This window comes from Lemur catta, chromosome 2, assembly GCF_020740605.2.
Source record: "Lemur catta isolate mLemCat1 chromosome 2, mLemCat1.pri, whole genome shotgun sequence".
NCBI classification, from domain to species: domain Eukaryota; kingdom Metazoa; phylum Chordata; class Mammalia; order Primates; family Lemuridae; genus Lemur; species Lemur catta.
In genome coordinates, this window is record NC_059129.1 from 20,329,256 (window position 1) to 20,354,459 (window position 25,204).

A 25,204-nucleotide genomic window follows, 5' to 3' on the forward strand; every position below is an offset into this window, starting at 1 on the left:
GACGATTTCTGGTGCGCCCCTTCGCGCTACAAATAGTTCAGTCCTTCCCCGCGGCGCCCGATGGGAGAGGAAGGGGCCGCGGCCATATTGGACGGAACCATCTCCCACCACAAATGGGGTAGTTGCTGCTCCCGGTGAGTTTATTGCTTGACGAAAACTACTTTAGTGAATGGAATTGAGCACTTTATCTTGTCGCAAAAGCGTCATTTTGATCACTTGTATATGCAGTTTTGCGGTTCTGAGCTCTTCCAACCTCGTCGTGAGGGACCAGGGCGTGGGTGCTCCCCCCGCGCAGGCCTGGTGCGGCCGCCCCGGTCGCACGCACATGGCTCGGCTGGAGCCGGCGCGGCGCGCGGGGCGGCCTGGGAGAGTCGGAAGCGCGGCGGCGGAGCTCTGCTAGGAGGCCTCGTCGGGCCCATGCAGGACGCGGAGAACGTGGCGGTGCCCGAGGCGGCCGAGGAGCGGGCCGAGCCCGGCCAGCAGCAGCCTCCCGCCGAGCCGCCGCCGGAGGAGGAGCTGCCGCGGCCCGCCGGGCCCAGCGCTCCGGAGGCGGCAGGGACCGAGGGCGCTAAGGAAGAGGTGGCGGAGGCCGGGCCGGAGCCCGATGTGAGGGCCGAGCCGTCGGCCGGGGTGGATACATCAGCGGAGGTAGCTCCCGGTCCCTCCGAGTCGTCCTCGCTACCTTTCTTCGAGGAGCCGCCCGGGTCGCAGTCCGAGTCCCCAGTCCTGACGCATGGAGAGGCCGCGGGGGAGCAGGCCCGGGACGAGCCCGCGGACGGCCGGGCCCAGGCGTCGTCCGAGGAGGCGGGCAGGAACGAGGGCAGCGCGGCCGAGGCCGAGCCTCGGGCGGTGGAGAACGGTGACGCGGACGAGCCCTCCTTCAGCGACCCCGAGGACTTCGTGGACGACGTGAGCGAGGAAGGTGAGGGAAGGCCAGGGTGGGGTTAGCGCGCGGCGCGTGAGCGTGGCTGAGGTTCCCTTGACTTAAAAGTTGTCTGGCTGTGTCCGGTTGGTGGCTAAGTTCCAGCAGGGGTGTCTGTGTGTTCTTCGAAGTCACCGAGACAAGGGCCACCACTTTACATCTGCCCTTTCGGAGTGTAGCAGAGGTGTTCTGGCACTTCCCTTTTTATTTCCAAAAAAAAAAAATGGGGGACGGGCAGGATGGGGGTCATCTCAGGAGCAGTCACTTGCATTTGCGTCACAACCAGAAATTTGGGAGAGTGGCATAGGGCAACTCTGCTGTAGCTGTGGGTAGAGCAAAAACAAGGGCCAGGCCTCAGGTTTGCGGGTCTGCATGCCCCCAGCGCTGACCAGCCAGACCTCTCAAAGTTCTGGATCAGAGAAACAAGTTGTAGCAGTGCCTGGTGACTTTGTCCCCCTGCCCCACAGAAGCGTCTGGCTCCAGAGCCTTCTGTAGTGGGACAGTGCTAGGCTGTCAAATTCTTGTTTGGTTCTCCCTTTTTTCTAAGCCTGTGGGGCAGACCACCATTTTTCTGTTGGCAGATTATTTTTTTCAAGTTTCTTTGTTGTTGATAACAGCTTGCTTTACCTCAGTTTCTACCTTGATTGCATTTGCACACATTATTTCTGCTTGCCTGGGGGAGCTATTCTCATAAAGTGATGTCTAATGATAGCTGGTCTCATTTGTTTTTGTTTTGTTTTTAGCTATTTTAACTCTCCATTAATGAATTCCTCTACACATTGACTAAGTTAATATGAAAGTGGGAAAAGCAAAAACACCGTTACAGAAGTAGCCAGTGATACACCAAGAATATCTAGGGAACCAACATAGAGTTGTCAACTTTTAATTTAAACATGTTTTTAAGGGGTTATCAGGTACAGTGACCATTGCTGCTTTACTTTATTTCATAAGACAAGACATTTTTACCTTGAAAAGCGGGAAAGACACCACAAACTAGTGATGACTTTGGGAGCATCTAGTCTAAGCCCCTCACCGCGGAGGAAATGTGTCCCTTAAGGTGGAACCGGTTGCTGAGAACTCCACCAGAGTCTCCTGCCCAGACCGGTGTTCTTTTTACCACACCAATTTTTCTTATATTTTAAAGTGGAAATTTTGGTTTAACACTCATTTTGAGCCCTTGGGTATTTATTCTGCAGTTGAATTTTTTTTTTTTTTTTTTTTTGAGACAGAGTCTCACTCTGTCACCCAGGCTAGAGTGCTGTGGTGTCACCCTAGCTTTCAGCAGCCTCTAACTCCTGGGCTCAGGTGATCCCCCTGCCTCAGCCCCCCAAGTAGCTGAGAAACAGGCAAGTACTACCATGCCTAGCTAATTTTTCTGTTTTTAGTAGAGACAGAGTCTCACTCTTAATCAGGCCGGTCTCCAACTCCTGAGCTCAAGCTATCCTCCCACCTCGGCCTCCCAGAATGCTAGGTGTAATGCATGATCCACTGCACCCTGCCTGAGTTTTTTAAAAAGCATTATTTGAGCCCATCTAATTCACAGATTTCTAACATGTGAATTACTTCCAGAATTGGGGACAGTCAGAGGGTGCTGACATGAGCACAAGGCTGGCCAGGCTGAGTGATTGCTGTGCGTCCTTGGGAGCCCGTGTGGTCCTAGATGAGCAGTGTTAGCCAGAATAACAGGTGAAGCACCTGGTCCTGAGGAACTAAAACTCAGTAAGCTGTCAGTTTTCTTACAGCCCCCTGGCTTTTGAGGTTAGTAGTTCAGGTAGGGTTTGTGTTCTATGAGAAGGGCTGCCTTACAGGGTCAGAGTGTGACGTAGAAGGATAGCATGAGACAGTGTATCCATTCTTTCCAAAAGGGACTGAGTCTTAGCTCTTCAGAGACTGGCTGGAGTTCCTGTCTTTCCTCCTTATTCTTTGATACAGATTAGCATCTTAATCTGTAATCATCCTTTAACCTTTCGACTGCCTTTGGTGTTTGGCTAAACAAATTCATGATCAAGATTTTAGCACTAAATGTCTTCTTTTCTGGCTCATTAAGTACGATTTTTCTTTATATTTGCTATTTAGTTTTTGAGAATTGCTTCCTTCTGTATTTCCTGGAGACCAACTGGGAATCCATGAGCCAAGAGTACCCTATGCTTGGGCTGCTAGTGATTGAGATGTGTCTCTTTATGGTGTGATTACTTCATTTATTCCCCTACTAGGTGTGGGCACATTCATAAAGACTAGACACTTTGAGTTTGTGGGAAGGAGTCCACCATTTATATAAAAGCTGAACTTTTTATTATAAGCCTTGTAAATTCAGAGCAGGCTCACCAGGCCATTTAATTGCATGGTACCTGTGCTTGAAAAGTAGCCCAAGGATTTGCCTACAGTTTTGGGAGCAAGGATGTCTGGCTTTGCTATGATCTGCCTGACTGCCTCTTTCCCTTTTTTACTCTTTGCTTGGTCTCAATTTTAGCATCTTTGAAATTCAGGTGGCAATTTTTGAAGGTAACGTTTTTAATACTATTCCTGGAAGTGTTGGAACTAGTCGAAAATGGTTTATGAGGGCGTGCCTCTTGAAATTAGAGTTTCTTTTCCATTTTGAAAGTCCTTTTAACTTTTTATTATGGGGAATTTCAGCCATTCAAAAGTAAAGAGAATTCACCTTAACTTTTTGTTTTGTTTTGTTTTTTTTCAGGGACAGGGTCTCACTCTGTTGCCCAGGCTGGACTTGAACTCCTGGGCTCAAGCAGCCCTCCCAAGTAGCTCCCAGGCAGGCACCACAGCACCTGGCCCTCACCTTAACTTTATGTAGTGAAGAATATTTTCTGACATCTGTCACATTTAGCATGTTGAAATTCTAGAGTGATAATTAGGTTCCAGAACAAATAGATACATGTATAACAAGTCATTCTACAGCTTTTGTTTTAAAATTGCCTTGTAATCTCATCTTGGCTATATTTACTGACGTCTTTCAGTTCCAGCTCTAACTCCATGCCTTATAATTTTACAGCTTCCTAGGCAAGATAACTAATTGGGTTTAGGATTTGTACAGAATTTATGTCAGAAAGTTGGGGTTTGCTTTATTTCATCAACTTGGTTTTACCTCCCATATGCCCATCTCCAGCAGGTAGTCAGGTATTTTTATTGGCACTGGAGCTTTATGGCAAAGGTCTCAAGGTTTGGGACAACCTCACATGAAATTGTGGTGGGGAGCCCCAGATGGCATTGAGTCGCCTGGAGCACCAGTGCCTCAGGTCTGCTTTGCTGGACCCCTTTATGTGTGTTGCTCTTGTGTTTCTTTTTTCTAGTCCTTTTTACACTGGTCTTTCCTTTTCTTTCTCTTATCCCAGCTGACCATTTTATGCAAATAAAGCAATCTTAAGTTTTGGGTTTTAAAAGCAGGTGGCATAAATGTATAATATGTTTTGAGTTTTTGGGTGCAGTTATGGAAATAATGATAATACATTGCTTACTGTTCCAGGCACTGTCCTGAGCACTGGCAGATTTAATGTCTATAAATGTGATGCCTCCTAATAGCCCTTGAGGCATTTCATTGAATTAAAGACACCATTGGTTGAAATGTTCCACCAAGAAAGAAAAAATACTGCTAATTAAACTCAGCTAGGTGTAGTGGCTCACGCCTGTAATGGGAGGCTGAGGCAGGAGGATCACTTGAGCTCAGGAGTTCTAGACCAGCCTGGGCAATATAGCAAGACCCCTTCTCTTAAAAAAAAATAAACTCAGGAGCTTGTACGTTCTCCAGTCTCCTAGTTTGAATGCCTGTCTTTGCCCTGATGTTGTCTTCAGCAAGGCTGTCGTGATGTAAGAAATATGTATGTGGGCTCTGCCCCTGGTTTCTGGCACATAGCTCCTAAAAACCTTGGAATCCCCAAAGTGATTAGTGTCTTTTTGTAGGCTACGGAGATGACTGGTAGCTGGGGGCTCCTTGCCAGGGGTACCAACCATGTGATTAGAAGGTCAAAAAGGGAGAAGGGCTGAAGGTTGAGATGATACCAGTGGCCAATGATATAATCAGTCACAGCTACATAGTGAAGTCTTCCAAAAACCCAAAAGCACAGGGCTGCCAGACAGCTGAATGGGTGGCAGGCACTTGCCCTACACATCTCTTCCATCTGGTTCTTCATCGGTATCCTTTGTAATAATATCCCTTGTAGTAAATGAGCAAATGTGATAAAGTGTTTGCCTGAGTTCCACAACCTCGAGAAGTGGATAGTGAAGCCCTACTTCATAGCCTGCGGTCAGAAGTACAGGTGACAACCTACTGCTTGCGACTGATGTCCGAAGTGGGGCCGTTCTTTTGGGACTGAGCCCTCAACCTGTGGATTCTGATGCCAGTTTCAGGCAGTGTCTGAACTGAGTTATAGGACACCCAGCTGGTGTTCCCTGGAGAACTGCTCGTGTGAGGGAAACCACCCCCCCCCAACATCGGGAGTGAGAAACGTTGTGTTGAGCAGTGCGTGAGAGGAGGAAAAACACTTCGTTTTTTCCCTCTGTCCTATAGTACAGTTTATTTTATCCTTAAGAGCTTTTTTACATAAAGAACATTGGATAAGGGGCTGTTTTGGTGGTGGACTGTCTGCACTAGACAGAGGTTGGAGAAGCCTTACCCCAGGCAGTACCCCCCAACCCTTTGGTTCTTTTCCCAATTGCTCTGTGAAAGGCTATCTAATTTACTTCCTGAAAAAAATATGAAAATACCTGGGAATAGGAGGGTGGGAGAAGTGTGTCGTTTTGACATGTTTCTTTTCCTCTTTATTATTTTCTATCCCAATTCACTAAAGATACTTTCCTCCCTGAATAAGTTCTAGTAATTTGTATTCACTGAAACAAAAGTTCGGTGAATGTATTGTGCACTTAAATATTTACTTGTTTGTTAAAATCTTCTGTAAAAAGTTTTAGTTGGCATTGGGATGCGATTTTGCTTAGATGTCTTGAAATTTAGAGATCTCTGAAAGACCTAGTATTGGATATTCTTCTGATTTTCTTCTTTATTTACATTTTCCATTATTAAAGTTTTTTTTAAAAATTCTCTTCTAATTTTCCATTATTGCCATAAGTCAGTGGATATTTTGACTGTTTACATTTTCAGTCAAAGGGAATGAATGGGAGGAGTTGAAGTCTTCCCATTTCTTTCACGTTTAAATTGTGAACCAAGCTAGGGCTTTGCTCACAGAGAAAGCATTTAGATTAGTTTATTCATTTGTTGCTGCTTGGAGATTTTTCTGTGCGCTGATCAAATACATTAATGTTTTTCTTGATAAAAAAGGTTGTTTAACTGATCTCTCTCTTGTGCAGAGTTACTGGGAGATGTGCTCAGAGATCGGCCCCAGGAAGCAGATGGAATCGATTCTGTGATTGTGGTGGACAATGTTCCTCAGGTGGGACCTGACCGGCTTGAGAAACTCAAAAATGTCATCCACAAGATCTTTTCCAAGTTTGGGAAAATCACAAATGATTTTTATCCTGAAGAAGATGGGAAGACAAAAGGGTGAGTATGTTCTCCCCTCGCTGAAGTCTCATTTGTATTTTTCTTGGCGTTGGGCACAGCACGATGTGGTATATGGCAGGAGCTCACTGAATGCAGTGCGTGCCTTACCGCGGCAGTTTGGCCCCGTTCTATTTAGGTTGCTCTCAGCTGGTAGCTCTCAGGAGCCCTGATTGGTCCTGAAATCATTGGAGGGAGGAGGAAATCGCAGTGTGGTTCGGAGTGGGCCGCTGACTGCTAAGAGATGAGAACGTGATGTTGAAGTCTGCCATCAGAATGGTAGCCGACACAAATACATCCTGGGACTAGGCATTGATAGCTCTGGAAGCTGGCAGAACATCAGGAAAATTTTGTATGTAGAATTTTGATTCTTATGTGGGTTTTTTTTTGCCCATATCTTTGCATTGCTGAAATGTGGATGCTTCCTACAATCTAGGTGAAAGCATCGTGTCACTGCTTAATTAGCAACTCTTTTTTCTTAGTGTTAGCTAATGGTGCATCTTCTAAAAATAATGGTAGCCTAAGGTATGCAGCTCACTTTTTTTGGTTCAGTGTTAGGTTTTCCATGTTAGTGTGATTTTAATTCTTTCATCATAAGTGCTGTTGTATTCTATTCTCGTATAATTTGTTTTCCTATCAACATTTAGTGTTTTGCAGTGAGGAACAGTCTCCTGTCTCCTTTTTTTTTTTTTTTTTTTTTTTTTTTTTTGAGACAGAGTCTCACTTTGTTGCCCGGGCTAGAGTGAGTGCCGTGGCGTCAGCCTAGCTCACAGCAACCTCAAACTCCTGGGCTTAAGCGATCCTACTGCCTCAGCCTCCCGAGTAGCTGGGACTACAGGCATGAGCCACCATGCCCGGCTAATTTTTTTGTATATATATTTTTAGTTGGCCAGATAATTTCTTTCTATTTTTAGTAGAGACGGGGTCTCACTCTTGCTCAGGCTGGTCTCGAACTCCTGACCTCGAGCGATCCACCCGCCTCGGCCTCCCAGAGCTAGGATTACAGGCGTGAGCCACCGCGCCCGGCCTCCTGTCTCCTTTTGTACAAGTGTGAGAGTTTCTTTGTTATATGTAGGACTGAAATTGTTGAGTTGTATAAAATGCTCATTTTCACTGCCACTACATACATCAAATATTATGCTCTTGAGTGGTTGTTATTAATTTATACTCCTACCACTAGTATATGAAAGTTCTACAGTCTTATCAGACTTTCTCCAGTAAAATTTCATGTAAAGGCCAGGTATGGTAACTCATGCCTGTACTCTCAGCACTTTGATAGGCTGAGGCTGGAGGATTTCTTGAGGCTAGGAGATCTAGACCAGATTGGGCAACATAGGGGAGACCCCATCTCTCCAAAAAATTTAAAAAATTAGGCATGGTGGTACACACCTGTTCTCCCAGTTACTCGGGAGGCTGAGGTGGGAGGATTGCTTGAGCCCAAGAGTTTGAGGCTGCTGTGAGCTGTGAAGACACCACTGCAGTCCAGCCTGGGCTACAGAATGAGACCCTGTCTTTTAAAAAAAAAAAAAAAAAAATCATATAATAAAAGTAATGCTGCTGATGTTTTCTGTTTCAGGAACTAGGTTGGAGGGTAACCCTTTTTTGACCAGCAGTTGCTCGCGTTATACGTTTCGTTACAATAAAACATCTTCTGAGATCTTCTGTAATTTTGCCTATAATATACAATATTAGACTTTTTTGTAGGTTAACAGCTTTATTGAGATAACTGGCATACAATAAACCTGCATGGTTTTAAAGTAACTAGTTTGATAAGTTTTGAAATATGCAGACATCATGAAATCATCACTGCAATCAAAATGATGAACATTTCTGTAATTTATGATTGGGAAGCTAGAAACTTCAGGTCTTCTAGTTAGGACTTCCTCCTTGCTTAGGAGTGAGACCCTGTCTTTTTTCTTGGCTATGGATCTGTCCTCAATTTGACTGCCTCAGGCAGTGGCAGCAAGATGAGTCAGATATTTGCTGGTATGGAGAGGTCCTGGGTGTGAAGATCATGCAGTCTGCACTTGTGCAAATTGCCTTTCTTCCCTTTAGGTATATTTTCTTGGAATATGCATCTCCTGCCCATGCCGTGGATGCTGTGAAAAATGCTGATGGGTACAAGCTTGATAAGCAGCACACGTTCCGGGTCAACCTCTTCACGGATTTTGACAAGTAAGTTCAGACTTGGCCATGAGAAAGCAGATATTGACATGTGAGTGACTGGCCTGCAAGTGGGCGACTTGGCTCTTCTCAGCAGGTGCTGGTGGCCGTTGAGATTGTTCACATCCTTGTTGGGCAGACCACTGCAAGGCCATGTCACATCCCTGCTGCACGCTTCTGGCAGGAACACCCTTCGCCAGTTATTATGCCAATCCAAACTCATGCTTTTCCCACTTCTGGGGTGGGCAGGGAGCAGTGTGGCACTGTCCGTGGTTGGACCACCAACCATTACCCATTGTCTAGTCATTAAGGTATATATTACTCACTAGTTTTTCTCTTCTAGATATATGACGATTAGTGATGAATGGGATATTCCAGAGAAGCAACCTTTCAAAGACCTGGTGAGTTGTATAAAATCTGCATCAAAAGAAATGCTAGGGCCGGGTGTGGTGGCTCACACTTATAATCCCAGCACTCTGGGAGGCTGAGGTGGGAGGATTGCTTGAGGTCAGGAGTTTGAGACCAATCTGAGCAAGAGTGAGACCTCGTTGCTACTAAAAACAGAAAAATCTAGCCAAGCGTGGTGGTACCTGCCTGTAGTCCCAGCTACTCAGGAGGCTGAGGCAGGTGCATCACTTGAGCCCAGGAGTTTGAGATTGCTGTGAGCTGGACTGATCCCACGGCACTAGCCCGGTCAACAGTGAGACTGACTCAAAAAACAAATGCTAGATGTCTTGACTTGGTTATGACTTCTTGGAAGGGAGTTAAGGTGTTGACTGAATTTGTTGTTATCTTTAAGAGCAATAGTAGTGACGAACTTTCTTTAATTACAATTAATAAAATTTTACTATGTCCCGTTTTTTTTTTAAAGGGTAATTTACGTTACTGGCTTGAAGAGGCAGAATGCAGAGATCAATACAGTGTGATTTTTGAGAGTGGAGACCGCACTTCCATATTTTGGAATGATGTGAAGGACCCGGTCTCAATTGAAGAAAGGGCGGTATGTATCTGCTGTTGTGGGGGGGACTCACCTCTCCTGTATTTTCTTAACACAGTGGAACTTTGTTTCCATCAGAAACTGATGAAGAGCAGGTGAAGTTTCATTTTCTTTGAGATTAATTTGAGAATATTTTTTATTCATCTGTCTTTGAAATAAGTCATGGGAAGTGAATAGCCTTCTTAGGTGTTTCAGTTAAGAGTTTAAGGCACAGCATTATGGGAGAGGTCTTGTTTGGCTTTTTGTTGTTGTATTAAGGTTGGCACTATCTTTTTCTGCAGAGATGGACAGAGACATATGTGCGTTGGTCTCCTAAGGGCACCTACCTAGCTACCTTTCATCAAAGAGGCATTGCTCTTTGGGGGGGAGAGAAATTCAAGCAAATCCAGAGATTCAGCCACCAAGGGGTTCAACTCATTGATTTCTCACCTTGCGAGAGGTAAGCTGTTCGAAAAATGCAAACGGAGTCTTTATCCTCTTCACCTCATGCCTGTTTTCTACAGATAATTTTTTAAAACTTTGTCTTGTGTCATAATTTCAAACTAAATGGAAAAATTTCAGAGGAGCTTTTGTATACGTTTTTTTTTTTTTTTTTTTTGCTGGTTCTATAATGAAGCTTATACTGTATACTTTTTACTGAGATTCTCCAGTTAACGTTTTGTTGCATTTGCTTTATCATCCTCTCTCCAAATATATGTACATAAATTTTTTTCCTGAGCCATTTGGAAGTGAGTTGGAGTATCATGTCCCTTTAGGGGTAAATGTATATTCCTAGAAATAGGATTCTCTTAGTATAAGCACAGTGCAGTCACCAACTTAAGGAAATTCAACATTGATTTAATATTTTATTTGAGGTATTACCCTGTTCTAATTTTATTACTTGATCTAATAATGTCCTGTATAATATTTATTTTCCGTCAGTTCTAGAGCTAGTCCAAGGTCACGTGTTTGGCAGATAATTTTTCTTATGAATGCTTTTTTCATGTGTCTTAGTCCATGTGGCAGAGGTTTGTGTGAGAAGATGAATTGTGTGGAAAGCTTGGAGGAACCCCTCCCCCTGCCCCCAGGCATGGGGCTCCCTTCCTGTGTGTGCTCTGTGCCTCGCTGCATCGCATGCCCTCTCTCTGCTGGGGCTCACCTCTGACCTTCCTGCATTTCCAGCAACTCCAGTCTCAGCCCTGCCTGTGTCTGCTGTCTGTCCTCCAGCGTGTTGCTGTGTGGTCTTGCTTTATTGTGGGGCTCCTCGGTGCCCCCTCTGTCCTGCTGCTGCTTACACTAATGCTGTGCCTGTTTTTCTCTTGAACTTTTTAGTACACACATGTTCTCACACACAGAAGTTAAAGGGATTACTATGGTAAAAATCCATGTGCTAATTACCTACAATCCTACAATTAATGATTTCTTGTTTTGCCATGTTTGCTTTAAAAATTTTTAAATATTTTCAGGTAAATGATAGACATCTGTATAAAAGTATGCATCGCTACAAAATAAAGGTGTCTTCCTGCATAGTCATAATTTATCACACCTAACTACATGACTTACAACCTTAGTGACGTCTAACATACTGACCCATATTCAGGTTTCACAGCTGCTTTGTTCAAACCTGGATCCGGGCAAGGGCACACATTGTGCTTAGCAGTTGTGTCTTAAGCCCCTTTTGTTTTCATATTGACTTGTTAAGAAGGACCAGATGTTCTGTAAACTGTTTCACCTTCTGGATTTGTCTGATCCCTCAAGGTATCATTTAACTAGTTTTTTTAATACTTGTGTTTCTTGTAAATCATAAGTTCTATCTTACGGGTATTTCTTAATTTTGATAAATAGTTTTTATGTAGGGTATTCTTAGAGTACCCATTAATTCCCAGGCATTTTGCATATTTTTGGTACAAAATAATTGATATTTCTCATTTCAGCAGCAATATGTCAAAATTGGGTTCACTATACTCTTAGCCCAATCTCAGTGCCAGGTAACATTCAGGTGTAGGAAGTTTTATGGTGTTTCTTTATCTCCTGTGAAGCCTTCAGGCAGTTAGTTCCACCTGTTTTCCCATAGACATTGTTTAGGTTGCTACACTTGCCACATTAAATTAGGATGTATCTGTTTACACATCAAGAACAGAGACTGGGTTGTCATTCATTATTGCGGTCCCTGGTGCTTTGCAAAGTGCCCGACAGGACACATGACAGGACACATGAAATGCTTGAATGGATGGATGAATGAATGCTTTGGTTATGTAAATTACAGCGTGAAAAATCTCTATTGCAGTTACCACTTAATCAAACCTTTCTGTAGTAGTACCTTCTGGGTGGCAGTGACTCAAGCCATCATTTTTAATCTAGCTAATCAGAACATCAGAGCCTACTAGGGAAAGAGGCAGTCACTGAAGGCACTGTATTTGTTTCTCCACTCTTACCTTCCATTGTTCTGAGACGGCAGTCTGATTTAGGAATTCACACTTTGTGTCAACTCAGGGAACAGGTGCTATAGCTTTAGACAGGCCAGTAGTCAGGTAAGGTAAACAACTGCTGGGAGGAGCCCCCAGGCACAGATGTTTCTTGTCAGACTTACACTTGAGTCATGTGTGACCATCTGCTCTCTTTACCTTGTTAGTCTTAATTAAACATGAGTGAAGGTAGAGTGAGGATTCCACATGGTTCTGCCCTCGGGACCACTCAGCAGACTTTTGCTTGGGATCTGTTTGATCTGTGTGCTGATCTTGGTGGCAAAATTGTGACCCTGGCAGCGCCCTGATGCCAAGAGTGAATCAGTGCTTCGGGCCATGGAAGTGCTGGTTTTCTCCAAATTTCCCAGTGGGATCTCCTGGGACCTTGCCCATTGGTGAGAATTCTTGGGGAATTGTGTTTGGAGAAAGTGCTTTTTCCAGGAGTCCTGACTGCTTGTCCTGGCAGCATCCTGTGCCTGTGCCCTCCTGAAGCTTTCTGAGCCGAAGCCTAGGCTCCTCTCCTGTAAAGTAGGGCAAAGACTTGCACACGTGGAGTTGTGCTTCTCACGTGGGAGGAGATGCTATACAACGTGTTCCCCCTTCTCTTGTAGATACCTGGTGACTTTTAGCCCCCTGATGGACACTCAGGATGACCCTCAAGCCATAATCATCTGGGACATCCTTACCGGGCACAAGAAGAGAGGTTTTCACTGTGAAAGCTCAGCCCACTGGCCTATCTTTAAGTAAGTAGATCAGTGTAATGACCTCCTGTAGCCTTTTCTTTTTTAATTGAAATAGCCTGGCACTTCTTTTTTTTCCTTCTTAGGTGGAGCCATGATGGTAAATTCTTTGCCAGAATGACACTTGATACCCTTAGCATCTATGAAACTCCTGTAAGTGATTTTAACTAACTAAAAACACACTATCCTGTCATTTGCTTGTAGCCGTCAGTAATTTTGCCTGAGGATATAGTATTTTTCCTTAATTTATGGTAGAGTGAAAAGAAGGCAGAGCTTTAATATATGCATGGTAAAGGCCTGTTTGCTGTGCCTTTTTAATTTCTCATATTCTGAATTGTGCTCTTGAGTCGTACCTGCCTCACTCTTGCAGCCACAGGGAATTCAGGGTGGGAGTTAAAGAAAGGGGCTTCAGCACTGGGTTCCCCGGCTGTGGGTGGATGGTTTGCTCTGTGCTTACACTACTTCCTAGACATACTCATGTTGGACTCTCTGGTGTCCTTTTTTAAAAAATTGTATGTGCTGTCGAGACATTGGCATGATTTGATTCAGCTGTAACCCTCTTTTTTTTTTTTTTGGGCAGTCTATGGGTCTTTTGGACAAGAAGAGTTTGAAGATCTCTGGAATAAAGTGAGTGTCCTTATCAAGTCAGTATCTCTGTGTTCAGGCTTCTTAACAAAATACCATAGGTGGGTGGCTTATAACAACAGAAATTTATTCTCCCAGTTCCTGAGTCCCAGGGTCCAGGGTGCCTACAGATTTGGTGTCTGGTGAGAGCCCATTTCTACATAGATAACCATCTTCTTATTCTAACCTCCCGTGGTGGAAAGGGTGGGGGATCTTTCTGGCACTTTTTTTTTTTTTTTTTTTGAGAGACAGGATCTTGCTCTGTCACCAAGGCTGGAGTGCAGTGATGCTATCAAGCCTCAAGCTCTTGGGCTCAAGCAATCCTATCTCAGCGTCCCAGGAGCTGGAATTGCAGTTATGCACCATCACGCTCAGCTAACTTTTTTTATTTTTTGTAGACACAGGGTCCACTATGTTGCTTAGGCTGGTCTCAAACTTCTGGCCTCAAGCAGTCTTCCCACCTTGGCCTCCCAAAGTGCTGGGATTATACCGCAGGCCACGATGCCTGGCCTGGGGCCTCTTTTATCAGGGCACTAATCTCATTCATGAGGCTGCACCCTTATGACCTGATTACCTCCAAAGGCCTTACCTAATGTCATCATCTTGGGGGTTAGAATTTCAGCATATGAATTTTTGGGGAGACACAAACACTGTCCATTGCAGTTGGTTTTCTTTATTTGCTCGCCCTCTTTTAGCACTCAGTTGTTAAACATTTGGGATGAGCAGTGCATGCTTGTTTTGACCAGGCTGCTTGGTGGTGGGCCCCTCAGCCTTTGCAGCGTCTCCCCTTTCCTGGGCACGTGAATGAGTCTGGGGTCTGCTTCATTTCATGTATCTCATCTTTGGACTAGAGACTGGTTGAGGGGGGGCACTTCCAGTCTTTTAAGGAGGTGGAGGTTGGGGAGCCTTCACTTTGTTGAACGGTTTCTTTGTTACTTGTGGTCTGTGAGGTGGGATTTGGGTGGTCTTCAGTGAATGATAGCTCATTTTCACTGTCAAGGGAGAGTGGGCACATTGCTAACTCTCGGGATGGTTGATACTGTGGCAGTGAACTGCCAGCAGTCCAGGAATGTTGGCATTTCTTACTACTTTTATTCTTAATTATGGCGTATAATTAAAAATAAAGCCAGGATGTTGGTTCCCAGTAAATGCAAAGCAAAGAGAAAGTAGCATGTGTAAAGCCATTTCTCACAAAAGGACTCACCATTGGGACAGCTGTCCTGTAGAGCAGTGTACGTGGTAGAGGGCTTGGCCCAAATTCTTCTCATTCCTCTTACACTGTTTGATTTGTGGTTTCCCCACTTTTACACCTTGACTGATCTTTAGATGTCATGTAGCTGGATCCACTATGCTGACATTTATTTTACTTGCCTCATTGTAGCAGCCAGTGGTGGTTAAGACTGGGGTTACGGAGCCTGGGCTGGAGTCCTTGTTAGTTTATTTAACAGTGGGTGGGATTGGTAACATCTCTTGTCTCTATTTATTCACTGTCAGGATGAGTGCAGTAGTGCCAGGGTGTGACGAGGACAAGCGAAGCTGCACATCAAGTGCCTAGAACGGGGCCGTGCAGAGTGAGCTTTCAGTAACGTCAGCTGCTGCTGCTACTGTTAGTGGTGGTCAGTGCACCAGTACTGAGCTTTTATTCAGCAAATGAGGTTTTTTTTTGGTAGTGTTTTGCTTTTCAATGTTAAAATTTATGATCACTTAGTCTTTGCATAACATTTTATTTTTCTTTGTTCTGCAGAGACTTTTCTTGGTCTCCTGGTGGTAACATAATAGCTTTTTGGGTGCCTGAAGACAAAGATATTCCAGCCAGAGTAACCCTGATGCAGCTCCCTAGCAGACAAGAGATCCGAGTTAGGAATCTGTTTAATGTTGTGGACTGTAAGCTTCATTGGCAAAAAAATGGAGATTACTTGTGTGTTAAAGTAGATAGGACTCCAAAAGGTACCCAGGTAAGTAGATGCCAATGGGAATACATTATTCCTTATCCTTAGCTCTAAAGTAGCTACCATATTTTTTGGAGGATGTTCGTGGATTTTTCTTAGTTCAGATCTGTGCGTTATTTTGAGACCTACCTGATATAGCTGACAAGTCTTAGCAAGGATCTTTTATTTCTTTTGTAGTAAAACTTTTGAGTAGATAATACATGTACATTTAGAGTCCACAAGGGAATATAGTAAAATCTCCATACAGCCAGCTTCTATATTGGTAGTTAAATGAGTATATTATTTTCTTTTTAAGCACAAAAAGCATATTCTGCACAGTTCTGCTTGCATCCAGACTTTTTTGATTGTATCATTTAATATTTTATCAAAAAATTACCTAAGTTTTCCTTCTAATGGAAATATTCCTTTTCTCTTTACGTTAAAAAATTTTTATGCAGATATAATTCTTACCCTTTTACCATAAAACTCACCCTTTTAAAGTTTAGTGGCTTTTAATATATTCACAAAGTTGTACAGCCACCACTGCTAGCTTCAGAATGTGCTCATTAACATATCCTTTGATTTAAGCCTTTTTCTCATGCTTTCAATGTTCAGAATGTCACCCCTTTCCTTTTTTTTTTAAAAACAGGGTGTTGTCACAAATTTTGAAATTTTCCGAATGAGGGAAAAACAGGTACCTGTCGATGTGGTTGAAATGAAAGGCAAGTTTTATTTTAGTCGTTTTGTAGTTGAATGGGCCTTATGTGCTGTTTTACACTTGGTTTTCAAAACTTTAGTCTGAATCGATTTCCTGAGCAACATGGTGAAGACTGAGCTCTCACCATGAACAGCGTATCTAAATTACAGAACGTGTTTATAAGTTTAGGATTTTCTTTGTGCTTTCTAACAATATCTTAATTTTTCTAACTGCTAATTGGAGATGCCCTACTTTTCCTCTCTTACCTCTGTGATCTATAGCAGAGGAGCGAGGTCTAGTCATTTTCCAGACTTAGAGAATTTGTGAGAGTAACACGTTCAGGGGCATGCAGCAAAAGCGTGGTTCATCTTATAGAACAGATGCTGTCAGTGTATTGGAGCTTTTTTTTAAAGCTTCTAAAAATATACGTTTATTTGATTTGGTTGTTCCTGAATGAGTTACTTGCTGTGTGCAGTATTGATTTTTCTTTTTAATGGAAAAATACACTGATTGTATTTTACAAAGCTAGTTTCACTTTACTTGCTTAAGACTAGTTGTTTTGACTCCTGAAAACTGTTCAGTGCTGTGTTTCTGCCTATTTTTTGTTTGTTAGGCTTTTTGATTTTTGTTTTCCCTTGGAGAAAAGGAGAAGGGGAAGTACAGAGGGGAGAAAGGGTGGGACCTGGGCACCCTGTGACGGTAGAAAGAGAGGACCCACCTTTCAGGAGGTCACAGGATTCTACTGTAGCTGCAACATTGAGTATAGGAAAGGGGGTGTCCACAGGCTGCACGACCTGGGGCTCGCCATAGCTTCACTGTGGTGTGACTCAGGAAGCAGAGAGTCTTGGTCTGCCGAGGACAGAGTTCCACATGCGGCATCTCATGCAAGTGGAATAGGCTGCTTTTGAAACTAGTAATGTGTGCGTTTTCTTGCTGTTGGTTGGTCTGTGGTCTTTTTTAATGAATTTAAAATTTTATGGAAGCATTTCTCTGGTTAAATAGTGAACATTTAAATTGATCCAGGAATGTTTTATTCATAAGCGACCAGAAAGGGAGCTAACTGTCTTATTGATTATAGAAACCATCATAGCCTTTGCCTGGGAGCCAAATGGGAGTAAGTTTGCTGTGCTACATGGAGAGGCTCCGCGGATATCCGTGTCTTTCTACCACGTCAAAAACAATGGGAAGATCGAGCTCATCAGTAAGTCATCTGGCCCTTCTCTCTTTAACAAGTCAGCATAGATGGCAGGACATGGTCACTGTCCAACAGCAACTGTAGGGTTGACCTAGGAGCACCCCTGGTCAGGCCTGAATTCATGTGTAAGCAAGTGCCTCCGGGCATAAGTGACACAGCTGAGTGGTGATGAGGATGGTGAAGACTCCTGAGGGAGCGTTTCACCTCACAAAGGACTCAGGCTCCCTCTACCTCCCACTGGGCCCTTAATTTAAGTTTGTGTTTCTAAGACTGCCATTCTGTGCCATTGTTTTGAGTGAAGTCTTTTCTCTCGTGATTGTAGCTGCTATCTCTGGGCCTCGGGTTCACTTCTTTGTGGGCCTACACCCCACCCTGCGGTCTGGGTTGGGTCCCTGTGACCTGCCTGCTGGGTGTTCTGCAGAGCTGTGGCATGTGGTGTGCCCTGCCCCAGCTGCCCTGCTTCCAGGAGTGAGTGGGTGCTGAAACCCAGCCACACTGCACCTCCCCGGAGGGGCTCGCTCTCAGTCTCAGGCTGGCCCAGGGGCCCTCCCCTCTCACAGCAGTGCTTGCCCTTGCTCCTTGCCCAAGCAGAGTTCCTGAGGATGTTGTTCTCACTCTTGTCCTTGTGTCCTGCCTGTGGCAAGGACTGGCGAGTGCAGTGGGACTGAGCGAATGTTTCTTGCTGCTTCGTAAGCATTTTTGTTGTCCGTGTGGTGTCTGTACCTGGTCTCATGCCATGTTCCATGTACTGCTGGTCCTTCACACAGGACTGGCCACCGGTGCCCGGCCCGCATAGCCGTGGTCTATCCCAATGCCTGAGGGATTTGTGTGCCTCAGCAACACATTTTCACAAGATAATTTGGTAAAGAACTCAGTTTTCACTTTGCTAGAGCTTAGTTGGCTGTATCACAAAATTGGTTGCATTATTAATTCCCTGATATAAAAATATGGGCAGTTACAGACTCTTGTAACCTGTTTATAATATTGGTCATAAAATGGATGGTAAGTAAAAGTACCTCTGTCTTCTGAATATTTTGTGTAACACACCTTTCTTTCCTCGGGTTCTGGGTTCTGTGTGGACGCTGGGGTTATCCTGTGTCTGGCTGATGGGGCTAGGTGCTTATGTAGGTTTTCAAAGGGCCACTTTGGGGAACCTGCCCCCGCCAGGGTAAAGTCTGCCTTCCCACATCTTCCCCTCTCACGGTTGGCCCCATGCTTTGTAGCTGCTGTGGCTGAGAAGGACCGCCCCACCGGCCCCTTTCCCAGTTTAACTCTGTCTGGAACGCAGGGAGTGCTGAGACACCTGTCCAGTTGCTCTGCCCAGGGTCCCTTCAGAATGTAAGTTCTTAAGAGCACATACGACTTACAGAAATGTTTGTGTCGGCTGGGCGCAGTGGCTCATGCCTGTAATCCTAGCACTCTGGGAGGCCGAGGCAGGTAGACTGAGCTCAGGAGTTCGAGACCAGCCTGAGCAAGAGCAAGACCCCATCTCTACTAAAAATAGAAAGAAATGATATGGACAGCTAAAAAGAGAAAAAAAAAAGTTTGTGTCGCTAGGAGAGTGGCTCTTGTCTTCTGGGGTCACGTATCTGAAACAGTCCTCTCTCCAAGTCTCTGCAGGGGTGAATATTTGCTATAAAGGGAATTCTTTGTCCATACCTTGTAAATAAAAAAATATTATCACAGTTCTAAAAATACTCCTGCTCCTTTTTTTCCTTTTTTGTTTTAAGTATGGGTCATAACTTACTGTGCACTTATTGGTGGGTTTTCTAAAATTGTTTTCGGAGTCTGTTTTCAGATCTCCCTGTAGGGGCTACGTGGACCCGTTGCCACATCCCTTCAGTCTTGACTCCACCTTGACTGTAGAGCCATTTACAAAGACATGTTATGGACGCTTTCTTTTCTTGCAGGAATGTTCGATAAGCAGCAAGCAAACACCATCTTCTGGAGCCCTCAGGGGCAGTTTGTTGTGCTGGCCGGTCTGAGGAGGTAGGTGTCTGCTGTCTGGGCCGTGAGAGGTTCTCTGCCTGCTACAGCGGAGACCTGGCCCTGGAGCCCGAGTCTCACGCTTGGCTCTGAATGGTCAAGCATTGTTCTTCCTCGAGACTCTTCCCGAGGGAGAATATTCCCCAGTTGAAAGGATCATCCCAGCCTCCATAGATGGGACATTGTCATACCCTAGTGTATCTGTCATACTCCCAAGACTTAGACCAGGACCAGGCCCATTAAGACAATTGCTCACAAATGCTTTCAGTAAGTGACCGAGCAGACATGTCTGCGTGTTGTAATTCCTTTGTGGTTAAACAAGTACCTTTCCAGCAATCCAGTTACCGTCATGTACAATCAATCCCATGTCTTCTAGCAGGAAAAATATTTAGACAACTGTGAGACTTCCTTACTGTGGTGTAGTAATGATGAGAACATAAACTTGGCCTTCCCTTGCTCCCCTGCTCTGTGGCCATTCCAACAGAACATGTAGGAATCATGAAAAAACGTAGAGCATCTGCCTTGGAGTTAGAAAAATGTCTTTTTTTAAATTCCCCCTGCTTCATTGTAGGCTCTTGATAGTATATTTTTGGTGGCTTACTTAGCCTCCTAAATTTTTCCTATAAGAAGAACAGGAATAGCAGACACACGTGGTAGTCATTATGCGCACTTGTCACAATTCGATAGATCTTCACAACAGCCTTATGAGATTATTGCCATGATTATTTCCATGTTAACGAAGCGGCAGCTGAGGCAAAGGTTGGGTGACACCTGAGACCACAAGGCAGCTCCCTCGGGACCTCACAGCACAGTGCCTCTCACAGAGTGGGGTGTCGGGGGAGACGTGCGTCTCTGTGAAGACTGTTGTGTTTGTCTCCGCAGTATGAACGGTGCCTTAGCGTTTGTGGACACTTCGGACTGCACGGTCATGAACATCGCAGAGCACTATATGGCCTCTGACGTCGAGTGGGACCCTACTGGGCGTTACGTTGTCACCTCTGTGTCCTGGTGGAGCCATAAGGTATAGGGACCCATGTAGCCTTGGCCACAGAATGAACCCAGGGAGTGCTGGGCTTGCTCTGTGCTTAGGACCCCAGGGAAGGAGTGCCAAGCCTTCCCAATCTCATCAGAAAAAGCTCGACATTTCCGTTTTTAACTCTTGGACTTGTCATCTCTGTCTTTGTCGGTGGAAGTGGAAGGAGTCTGGGATTGCAGAAAAGCTAGAGCCGTGTGCGGGAGCAGCATCCGCTCACGGGAAGGGATCCCATCCTGAGGCCCAGAGACCCCTGAAAAGGGGTGAGCGTGTTTTGCACTGGTGCTTTTTCTAGGAAGAGGAGTCATTTACTTTAGAGTCTCAACAAAGATCTGTAACCAGAAAGTTCAGATGTCTGCTCTTTCGGGGTCAGAGTTTGTTGAGTACAAACTACCTTCAGTACAGTGTCTTTTTTTTTTTGAGACAGAGTCTTGCTCTGTTGCCTGGGCTAGAGTGCCATGGCGTCAGCCTAGCTCACAGCAACCTCAAACTCCTGGGCTCAAGGGATCCTTCTGCCTCAGTCTCCCCAGTAGCTGGGACTACAGGCATGTGCCACCATGCCCGGCTAATTTTTTCTATATATTTTTAGTTGTCCAGCTAATTTCTTCCTGTGTTTAGTAGAGATGGGGGTCCAGCTCTTGCTCAGGCTGGTCTCGAACTCCTGAGTTCAAACGATCCGCCTGCCTCGGCCTCCCAGAGTGCTAGGATTACAGGCGTGAGCCACCGTGCCCGGCCAGTACAGTGTCTTCTAGCTTCAGTCACACACTCGCTAGTCCTTAACTGTGGTCTAGTTAGCTGAAGGCTTCTTTTTATATTTAATGACTGCTTTTTAAAATTGATTGAGATATTGATAGTTGAAACCAGTTCATGCAAATAGAGCCTATGAAACCAAATGAGGGAAATTCTGGCCGGGTGCGGTGGGTCACACCTGTAATCCCAGCACTTTGGGAGGCTGAGGCAGGAGGATCACTGGAGCCCAGGAGTTTGAGGCTGCAGTGAGCTACGATCACAGCACTGTACTCCAGCTGGGACAACAGAACACTACCCTGTCTTAACAACAACAAAAAATTTGGGTAATTCTGTTTAATGAGATAATGAACTTTTAAGATTACCAGCTGACTGGGAGCAGTGGCTCACGCCTGTAATCCTAGCACTCTGGGAGGCCAAGGTGGGAGGATTGCTTGAGGTCAGGAGTTTGAGACCAGCCTGAATAAGACTGAAACCCCGACTCTACTAAAAATAGAAAGAAATGATCTGGACAGCTAAAAATATATATAGAAAAAAATTAGCCAGGCATGGTGGCGCATGCCTGTAGTCCCAGCTACTCAGGAGGCTGAGGCAGAAGGATTGCTTGAGCCTAGGAGTTTGAGGTTGCTGTGAGCTAGAATGATGCCATGGCATTCTAGCCTGGGCAACAGAGTGAGACTCTGTCTCAAGAAAAAGACTACCAGCTTCCCAGACATCACTGCAAACAGTGTCTTGAGTAGAAATCTTTACATTCAGATCAGGATAGGTTGGTCATGGCCTACGTCCAGATGTGTTCAGTTGTTAACTGCAGTGAGGGCTACGTTGACACTTTAAAAAAAATCCTTTTAAACTATTGACCACTCAGTTTTAAATTCACCTCCTAAAGTTCTGGTCTCAACAAGGAGATGCTAGCGTGTAAATTACAGCACTGCTTCCTCCATTGGGGAAGTCTTGCTGTGAAAAAGTCAGCTGAACTAAACAGTGTGTTGAATGATGTGGTCAGTTTATCTTCTGGCACAAGTTTCTCTTTGCAGATCTGTAGTGAACAGGCTTGAGCTTTGATTAGCACTGTTTTAACTACTACATACACTGTACTCTGATTCATTACATAATTTGTGTCTTTGGTTTACTGTCTTCCTCTTGCTGAAATGTGAGCCCAGCGATGGCAGAGATCTTTGTTTTGTGGACTAATGTATCCCGAGTACCTAGAACACTGTTGGCTAACGAAGTAGTTGATGCTGGCTTTGTTGACAGTGAAGACTCCGGGGCCTCTCTCTGTCCTGGGGTCACTTGCTAGGATGGAGTGGCCAGCTCAGTGTGACCCCTGCTCCCCTCCAGGTGGACAATGCTTATTGGCTGTGGACCTTCCAAGGACGCCTCCTGCAGAAGAACAACAAGGACCGCTTTTGCCAGCTACTCTGGAGACCTCGGCCCCCAACACTGCTGAGCCAGGAGCAGATCAAGGTCTGGCGTTCCCACCAGGCTTGGGATGTGGAAACGGTTGTGGCATTAAAGAAAAAATTGTTTTCTATTATTGTTAGGGTGGTAATGAGTGGGGACTAGGAACCCGACGTTTCTGGGGGACCCTTTGAAGAGATGCAAGAACAATGAGAACTAAATGGAAAAGAATCGTTTTAGGATAGGAAACTTAAAATTTCAAGTTGTTTAGGAAGTTTTGCATGACCTGGAGGGGCAGATAAAAAGATGCCAGGGGTTGTTAGAAACTCCTGGTGGGATCAGAAGAGACTTGTCTGGGATTTACATAATTATGGTGAAATAGGCTGATGGTATTAAGTCAAAGCTAAGAGGAGAGTTAAATCCCAAGAAAGCGAGTCAGTCTCAGGGAAGAGAAACTTAGCAAAGAGAGCGTGTTTGAGCACTCCTGGGGAGCTGTGTTCTATTAATCATTGAGGATGTCATTTCATGTTGGCAACTTTGAAGATTGCGTTCGTGGGGCTTTCTTTGAATGTTAAATCCTGAGTGACTGGTCTTTTGTTTCAGCAAATTAAAAAGGATCTGAAGAAATATTCTAAGATCTTTGAACAGAAGGATCGTTTGAGCCAATCCAAAGCCTCAAAGGTGAGCCTTGTTCCCAGAACCTAGAGCAATGCTAGCAACAGACATACCCTGTCGTGGCAAAGACGGGCCAGCACCAGGGCTGGGAGGTGAGGACTGCTGGCTGTCTGTGCAGGGAGAAGGCAGGAGAGGGGCTTCTGCCCTGAGGACGGCGGCTTGTTCTGCTGCCACCAGGGCAGACCCACGGCAAGGGGCTGAGGGCCTGACTGTAGCTTCATTGGCGGTGGCTTTCTAGTTGCGGGGGTCCGAGGGGATGGTGTCAGGAAGACAAATGAGAATGAACAAGTCATTCTGCCATTCCTGGCTGAGAGTATCTCTGTCTCTAAATGACATCATTCTGACACCATTGATTAGGTGTGGGTCACTCGTGGCAAAATGTTTTCACTGTGATTAAATAGAAACTTGATGTTGAGTCATGTATTAGCTCTGTAACTCCCCCCCCACTTTATACTTAGGAATTGGTAGAGAGAAGGCGAACCATGATGGAAGATTTCCGAAAATACCGAAAAATGGCCCAAGAACTCTATATGGAGCAGAAAAATGAACGTCTGGAATTGAGAGGAGGTAACTTAAATGTTCTTAAATTATCCAGAACTGAGTGGTCCCCTCCACCCACAGTACCAAGCACACCTTCCTCGGCAGGAGGGCCTTGTTGTCCCCTGCTTGACTCTTGGCTGGTCTGTAGCCCGTGCGTGACAGCCACTCTCTGTCCCTGCAGGGGTAGACACAGATGAGCTGGACAGCAATGTGGATGACTGGGAAGAGGAGACTATCGAGTTCTTCGTCACTGAAGAGATCATTCCTCTTGGGAACCAGGAGTGACCTGGAGCACTGTGGTAAGGGTCTCTCAACAGGGCAGTCCGTGTCCTGTTGGCTGTTTCTGTGCTGCTGCTGCCACCCCGAGTTAGAAAATACCTTGTTTAAGGAGTGAGTGAAGATTCAGCTCCAGGTACTGAGGGTTAGTAAAGTCTCGTGTGAAACGTAAAGAGTAAGTGCAGTCCGGCCTCAGGCGTGAGCAGAGCGTGTCCTCACACGTGGGAGATGGCGCCTTTCAGGGTGAGCCGTGGCCAGGCCAGACCCCTGCAGTGGTAGGAAGGGGAGGGAAGCTGGCACCTGGCTGTCCCCAGGCGTCTTTGCTAGTGAGCAGTCCCAGGTCCACCAGAGAGAAAGGCTGGCGTGAGCGTCTGGGATTCCCAGTGCCGGGCAGTTTCCTGTCTGTTCTGAGACAAGCAAGGTGTGGCAGAGAGCACAGCCAGGGCTGCTTCAGTGACGCAGGCAGGGCCCTTCCAGCCTCTTAGGATGGTGTCACTTGTGCTTGCCACGCCTGCTCATCCAGGGCGTGAAGCCACCGATCATTCCTACTGTGGGTCACCGTTCAGTGGCAGGACGCAGAGTAAGCAGTGGTCCCTTTGTTGCAGCGGCGCCGTGTCCTGTGCTGGAACGAGGCCGTCCCCTTGCAGGAAGCCTGCACGACTCCTGGATTTTACCTGTGCTTTCTTCTTGCTCTGGACTGTGAACGCACCTGGGATTCTTCCATCTCAACACATTTTTGTGCCTTTAAACCCCTGGTGTCCACAGTGGGGGAGGTTTTAAGGCACTGCTTTCACTTTTTTCTTGTTTGGGTTTTTAATCCGCACCGCCGGTGTTTGCTGTGTAGACTCTGCTGCAGCGCCATGGTGGGCGCCTTTTTGCCCCTGCGGCCAGCGGCATTTCCAGGTGTCCTGTCCACAGCTGGGCGATGTCTCCGTTCAGGAACTCCTGCTGTCTGGCATGTGGCCACTGCTGGGTGTGTCCTGGAGACCAGCAGGGAGTGGCGCACCATGCGTGTCCTAGCGTGCTCGGAAGATGCCACAGCACCTCCTGCCACTCGGGCTGTGGCAGGTTCTCTCAGCAGGTTGAACATGGAAATAAAAGCAAAACCTGTATGAAAAAACTGTCTTTTTCCTCTCTCTGAACATAGATAGTGACCTTGAACTTCGTACCTGTGCCCCGTTCCCAGCGGTGCGGGCCTGCTTGCTGGGCCAGAGCTCCCGGCGCCATCACATCCCGTCGTCACGTGCACACGCAGCTTAGCGGGGAGGGCGCAGAGAGCCACCGCCTCTGCTGGGCTGTGCATGAGTCCAGCCAGTCTAAAACATTAAATGTTACG

At 45.7% G+C, this 25,204-nt stretch overlaps 2 protein-coding genes across 3 annotated transcripts in view; both read left to right on the forward strand.

Moving 5' to 3' along the window:
* The first annotated feature begins 336 nt into the window (after window positions 1-336).
* On the forward strand, window positions 337-24,988 carry EIF3B (eukaryotic translation initiation factor 3 subunit B). Of its 2 annotated transcripts, none has more exons than XM_045543004.1 (19): window positions 337-922; window positions 6,236-6,428; window positions 8,481-8,600; window positions 8,932-8,989; window positions 9,460-9,588; window positions 9,867-10,024; window positions 12,641-12,772; window positions 12,856-12,922; window positions 13,350-13,396; window positions 15,138-15,348; window positions 15,971-16,043; window positions 17,097-17,219; window positions 19,124-19,202; window positions 20,082-20,220; window positions 22,318-22,443; window positions 22,981-23,058; window positions 23,511-23,619; window positions 23,774-23,891; window positions 24,474-24,988. In XM_045543004.1, the coding sequence occupies exons 1-18, from the start codon at window positions 418-420 to the stop codon at window positions 23,875-23,877; spliced, it is 2,451 nt and encodes an 816-aa protein (XP_045398960.1). In that variant the 5' UTR covers window positions 337-417; the 3' UTR covers window positions 23,878-23,891; window positions 24,474-24,988. The 2 variants fall into 2 exon arrangements, with proteins under 2 accessions (XP_045398960.1, XP_045398961.1); XM_045543005.1 differs by having other exon boundaries at window positions 24,477-24,988.
* Window positions 24,097-25,204, forward strand: part of LOC123632002 (kinesin-like protein KIF19) — a 53,437-nt gene continuing 52,329 nt past the window's right edge. Inside the window, exons 1-2 of the mRNA XM_045542135.1 lie at window positions 24,097-24,111; window positions 24,713-24,771. Coding sequence (XP_045398091.1) covers window positions 24,097-24,111; window positions 24,713-24,771 — 74 coding nt within the window. The remainder of the gene's footprint in view (window positions 24,112-24,712; window positions 24,772-25,204) is intronic.